Below are 6,536 nucleotides of genomic sequence, written 5' to 3' on the forward strand. Positions count from 1 at the left end.
ACAACGAGCAGATGCCAGGCAACAGGAGCTCCTGGAAGGAAGCAGGTACAAAACCTAGAGAAATGCTTGCCTGTGGAGCTACATCTAGATATAAAACAATGAGAAACTGATACAAAGCTTCTAAACATGTAATTCCTCTTAAACAATGATCAATACTTTGAATAGTCATGGGGCAACTCAGAGACAATGTCTGCCATGTGCCACCGGGATGCTTCCTGGAAGTGACATGAGGGTGTCAGGTGGCACACAGCACAAGACTTGGCTTCAGCATGAATCTTTCTACAGCAACAGCCCACAGCTGACGACACCACCGAGGTCACCCACAGAGCAGAGGAGGATGACAGAATCAGGCAGTACTTCTGTGATGTGGTGAGAAAGTTCCCTGTGGGGAGGGGGAACTGGTGGAGCTGGGAACAAAAGTTTTATTTACAAGATTTACGAATTCTTAATAGTCCTTAAAAATTCCAAATGTAGAATTTCTATTATCAAATCACTGAAAATAGTGTATGCATCTGGTTTTACCAAAAAAGGGAAAAATCTGGTAACATTTACCAGTTTCCAAAAGATTAAGAAAAAAAAGTAGAGAAACCAGGCAAATAGACAAGGCAACATCATCTTCTTATCCTCCTGTAGCACAGCACTGTTCGGGATTCTTGGCAGCATTTTTTTTTTCCTAACATAGTTTACCAGTTGTCCAGAAAATCAAATCCTGTCTTCAAGACAACATTACTTGAGCTGACCTGTGGAGGGACAAAACACAGAAGTAAGACACAAACTTCCTTTTCAGTTAGGCAGCATCTAAAAACAGCATCTCATTTGAAATGACCCAAATGAAGTAACTGGCTTCCCTCACAGGGACCTCTGACCTCGATTTACCTCAGTGCTGTAGAACAGAAAATGGCGTCAAATTTGATTCAAGCTACCCAGTCATGACCTCGAAGCACATCTACATAACCTGCAGCTCCTCACAGGGCGAGGAAAGAACAGCGTTTCTCTACTCCTAGGGATCTTTCTGTTTCTGAATGACATTATAAAGTGAGAACAAGCTAGAGAAGTGCTCTAATAGAAAATAAACTGAGGGGCCAGGTGGACGGCTCAGTGGAATAAGTGCTTCCCTGGCAAGCACAAGGGCCTGAATTCAATCCCCGGTTTCGCAAAAATAAATAAATAAATAAATAAATAAATAAATAAACTGTTTTGTTTTCTACACACATACAAAGAGGACACAACAAAAAAGGCAATAACTTTGCACAGCTGAGCAACTGGAATTTAAAAAGGGTGAAAAGCTCACATCTTCCCGAACACAGAGAAAGTACAGAGCGATTTCCTAGGCCCTGAGGAATCACTGACACTCCTGTGTCAAGGGAAACGAGAGTGACTTTGAGGGCTGTGGGTGCACATGGAGTGTTGTACAAAGTGACTAGACTATCAAATTCTAGACAGACAATAGCTTGGTGGCAGTCCAGAGCTGGGGAGAAGGCACAAAGTGTTTAGTGGGGACAGAGCTTTGGTTGTGTTTTGCTTTCTTTTGCCTACTCTGTGCTACAGGCAGAAGCCAGGGCCTCCCACATGCTAAGCACAAGCTCTGAGCTGCACACCAGCCTGAGTTTCAGTCCTGGAGACGGAAGGCACAAAGGTTGGACAATACTGAGAATGTACTTAATACTGCTGAACCCACACTTAGTAAGGGTTAAAATGATATTTTTCTTTCTTTCTTTCTTTCTTTTCTTTTTTTTGGTGGAACGGGGGATTGAACTCAGGCCCTTGCGCTTGCCAGGGAAGCACTTATTCCACTGAGCGATCTCACCGGCCCCTAAAATGATAAACTTTATGTTACATGTATTTTATCAAAATTTTAAAAATGTTTTGAATATATACATATATATAAAAGCCAGGTGTGGTGGTACATGCCCATAATCCTGCACTTGGGAGGCTGAGGCAGGAGAATCATTGTGAGTTCAAGACCAGCCTGGGCTACAAACTGAGCTCTGGGCCAGCCTGAGCTGCATAGTGAGACCCTGTTTCAAAAAGAAAAAAAAAAAAAAAAAAAAAAGTGCACACAGATAGCCAAGAGTCCCAAGGCCAGGGGCCTGGTGATATCATGAGCCTGCAAGGAGCCGGGGGCCCTTGGGCACATGCAGGGACATAGTCAGAGCTCTCACCGCACCACCAGGAGCTCTGGGCTCTAGCGCACAACCTGACCGAAGATAGGCTATCAGCTGCGCAGGCAGCTCTCACGGCACAGGGCCCTCTACAGGGCAGAGATCACAGAGCACAGAAGCGCTGACAGTGTCTGAAGGATGTCTCCCACAGCACCATATGGTCCTATCTCAGGCCATCACTGAGATAGGTGCCACTCCCTGGGGCCGAGGGCCCTTGTGTCCTCCTCAGGCCTTGCTCTTCAGAGGGCTACTTCTCATCTTCCTTCTTTCCTCTTGAGGGAGCCTTCCAGAAAGGCTGGAGGCAGACTGGACATCACTGGCCCAGGCCACACCAAGCCATGGGTGTGGGCAGAGCCTTGTCATGGCCTCGTAGAAGAAATGCTCTCAGATATGGACTGTGTTTTCCACACAGTGCCGCCTCCAAGTGAGGCCTCCCTGAAGACAACAACTACCCTGTTTTTAGTTCTGTATAATTTGCCAACTCAGAGCCACTTAAAGTTATGAACAAATGTTCTGTTTTCTCTTTGCTGTCTCCATGTCCTAAGTGACAAATTGCTGGGTGAGGATGACAGCCACTGCTGTCACCAAGAGCTCGGAGGTCATTCAGAAGCCAGTGACTGTTCATTCTCTGTGACCACCCACCTCACCCAGAGGACCCAACCCTTCCTCCAATATCCCAAACATCCCAGAAAGGAGCTCCTTTCTCTGAAGCCCATCATGCCCGAAGAGGAACAATGTCCTCTCAAGCAGAATTGTGGTGGCTGAGCTCTGGGGTCCCACCTGTGACCCTGAACCTCAGAACACCTGTGGGACCCTCCCCACTAAAAGCCCCCACACCAATTACCATCTCCCCGTAACCCTCTCACAGCTCATACCATGTAACAGGGCAGTGGCCATGTAACCTGAGATGAGCTAGGCCTGCCACCAGCCCAAGTCCTCTGAGGACAACAGAGCGAACAAAGGAGAGTGGGGAGAAGACAGTGTGACACCAGTTGTGGGCCCACCCCTGGAAATCCCCTTAGCTGCCCCAGCCCACGTCCCTGCCTGACACAGCCATGATGCTTAACTCTCACCTGTGCAGGCTTGGGCTCCAGGAATAGCACATCATCCTCATCCTCATCATCCTGCATAGTGTCTGGAGACAACTGTTTCCCTGGTAGCTCACAGGGGGTGACCTCAGGTAACACATTGGTGGGGCCCTGGATGGGCTGGGGTCTCTCACACTCTGTGCTTGTGCTGGGAAGGACTCGCTGCTCCTGGCGCAAGGCCTTGGCCTCCCGGTCCTTCAGGCCGGGATCCTGCCGGTAACAGGTAGGCAGCACCTTCTCCCCCTTCTCCATGGACTTGATCTGGCTGGGGGTCAACGACTGGAACTCAGCCTCGGGCCCCTCCCGGGACCGCTCAGCATTGATCTTCCAGAAGGATGCCTCCTCTTCCTTCCGGGCTGGACCCAGGGCATCCAGGCTGGAGGACCTGCTGCCCTGTGAGGTTTTGGGCAATGGCCTTGGCTCACTGGTGGCTGTACCATTGCTCTGTTCCTGGATGGATAAGGAGGCAATGCTAAACTCCATCTGGCTCTGTGATGGGGTGGGGAAGGAGAGAAAAGCGAAAGCAAGCCTTAGGACCCACTGGGACAGGCAGACCAGCTCACACGCGACTTCCAGCTGTGCCGACAGCCCAACCTGAGCCATTACTGGAACTTCCTGTCTGTCCTGAGTGGCTGTTTTCAGGATGGCCTTGGATCACCTGAAACCAACCTGAGGCCGCACAGGTGGGAGCTACTCTGAGCCCTCAACCAAGCAAAGCCACCAGGGTGGCCTCATGTGGACTCCATGGAGCCACAGCTTCCCAGCCTTGCAAAAAAGGCTGCCTGCATTCCAGTCACTTCTGATGTCAACATATTATTGTTGTTATTATTATTATTTTACTTTTCATAATCTTTAATGAAATTGAAAGGGAAGCAATACTCCCAAATTTATTCCTGGAAGCAACCATTACCCTGCTACCAACACTGGAGAATGATGTCACCGCATCATGAATCTCCCTTTTATTCCCTCAGGCCCTCTCATGCTTCATAAAAAAATGAATCAATAAAAGTAATTAGAACGACATTACAGAAAATTGGGAAAGTAGAAAAGAAGACTATTCAGCCATCCTCCCTCCCCGTCACAAGCGACCCTGGGCTCAGGTGTCCAGAGAGGTGGTCCCCCCAGGCCTGCACCTGTGGGTGCCGCTGTCCACTTGCTCATGAGCCTCACCCTGTGGGGCTCAGTCTTCACAGCCGGCATTTTAATGGCCACAAACGACTCACTCTGCATTGTCCCCCCACCTACTGCACCATCTTCTTACTCTCAGTTTTCCTGCTAATTCTTTTGCTAAAATCAGAGCTGCCAGGAACATCTGTGTGCCAGGAGCACACAGCTCTCCTGCATTCTGGGTTAATTTCTTCAGAGGAATTCCCAGAAATAACACATCAAAATACAAAAGCGTAAGCCTCCCTTTGTGTGATTTCAGATGCATAGTCTCAAACTGAGTCGAGGTGCTTGCTAGTGGCTGCCTGTCTCCCACTACTCACCCACCACCGTACGCCATACATACAGTAGCATTCGGAGTCCCTGAGCATAACTCAACCCTGTCTGTGCTAACTTAACATACAGAACATGGGTCTCCTACATGTTCTGGGTCTTCTATATGTTCCAGGTCTTCTATTCAGTCCCTCACTCAGAAAATGGTAGGCTTGGTTCTTTATGAGCCTTCTCCCTCAACCCCCCACCCCCACCCCCAAAAGAGACAGACTGAGCTGCCTTCCGCTGTGAGCCACGGGCCTGGGACCACAGGCTGCAGCTGCCCATCCCTGGGTCCGAGCTCCCCGCACACACCAGCTGCTGAGTGCCAGAAGTTGCCCTCCAGGCTCCAAAGCTGAGCAGATGAGGCCACCAACACTAAGAGCTCAAATTCAAACCAGGTGTCCAAGCTGCCTGGCAGCTCGGGCATTAGGAAATGAAACCCAAACAGGCTAGCAAAGCCTCAGAGATACCAGGAGCAGTCATTAAAGACAAGCGTACGTGACCGAGTCTGATATACTACACGTGCAGGCTTCTCTATTGGCCTTGTTTTGTGTGATACTAGAGCCTGATCCCAGGGCCTTTGCATTAAGCTATGTCCCCTTTTTAAAACAAATTTTTTTTTTTTTAAATTTTGAGATATTTTCTAAATTGCCCAGGTTGGTCTCTTTGGCAATCTTCTTGTCTCAGTCCCTCCGAGAACTGGGATTACAGCTATGGGCCACTATGCCCTATTCAGATGTGTAATTTTTAAATTACTTTCATTCAGAAATAAGAAAATGGATGTCTGAAGTGATCAGATCACCCTAGGCCACAGGTTGGTTAAGAGATGCTGCAGCTGGGATTCTGGCCTGGACTGGGCGACCCTGTGGTATGGCTACGTGGACAAGCAGCCCCAGCTGTAAAGGACAAAGCCTTGCACGGGGCACCCAGCACATGTGTCCATGAACTGACTTGGTTTTTAAAGGAATGCTTCTGAGTGAAGTATTTTTAACACTCTGCATATTTCCAAATCCCAACACAGAAGACGGATACTGTGGGCAAAGGAATGACAGCCACTTTAAGTAAGCAAATCACCAAAAACAGCTGGGCAGTGGTCCAAGACCCAGGGCCAGAGCTGACTTTGGTCTGGAAATTAGAGTGTAAGGTCTCAGGAAAGGTCACTTTGTCAAACCCCAGACTGTTTTAGACTCAGCAATTTCTCCAGTGGGATCCCTGCTTAGAAGTCTGTGAAGGGTGAGGCAGGATGTGCTGCTAGCGTGGTGGGGCTGGGAAGGGAGTCCCTCACAGTGGAGCCCAACACCTGGCTCGGGGTGACATCCTTCAGTGGTAACAGATACTCCCAGCCCTTTGTTGGTGAGTGGAGGCCTCGGGACAGTGCCTCAGGGGACGGTGTCCTCGGGAAGGGGAGTCCATGTTGGAAGGAGCAACTAGCCGCCCATTTTAAGGTCTTTAGAGATGACAATGAGTGGAAACAAAAACTTAAAGAAGAAAAAAATTCTAATATATTTGGCTCTTTTTCTCTATGTTCTTAATTTTGCAAATGAAATATTGTTACAGTATCCTTTAAAAAAGACCTCCGAGCCAGGTGTGATGGCTCATGCCTGTAATCCTAGTACTTGGGAGGCCAACCTGGGCCACATGGTGAGACCCTATCTCAGAAAGAAAGAAAGAGAGAGAGAGAGAGAGAGAGAGAGAGAGAGAGAGAGAGAGAGAGAGACTGGTGAGATGGCTCAGTGGTCTAAAGCACCTACTTAGAACAAGCTTAGCAAAGCACAGGGACCACAGTTCAATCCCCCAGCACCACATG

At 48.7% G+C, this 6,536-nt stretch overlaps 1 protein-coding gene across 4 annotated transcripts in view; it reads right to left on the reverse strand.

Moving 5' to 3' along the window:
• Nucleotides 1–662: 662 nt before the first annotated feature.
• Nucleotides 663–6,536, reverse strand: part of CUNH1orf198 (chromosome unknown C1orf198 homolog) — a 22,943-nt gene continuing 17,069 nt past the window's right edge. For 2 of the 4 annotated variants that reach the window (XM_023700867.1, XM_023700866.1), the window contains exons 3-4: nucleotides 3,236–3,700; nucleotides 663–740 (exon numbers count right to left, since the gene is read on the reverse strand). In XM_023700867.1, coding sequence (XP_023556635.1) covers nucleotides 684–740; nucleotides 3,236–3,700 — 522 coding nt within the window. In that variant the 3' untranslated portion in view covers nucleotides 663–683. Of the gene's footprint in view, nucleotides 741–3,235; nucleotides 3,740–6,536 lie in introns of all 4 variants that reach the window. The other 2 variants (XM_023700865.1, XM_004640821.3) reach the window with 1 other exon arrangement.

This window comes from Octodon degus, unplaced genomic scaffold (genome assembly GCF_000260255.1).
Source record: "Octodon degus isolate 3935 unplaced genomic scaffold, OctDeg1.0 scaffold00127, whole genome shotgun sequence".
NCBI lineage: Eukaryota > Metazoa > Chordata > Mammalia > Rodentia > Octodontidae > Octodon > Octodon degus.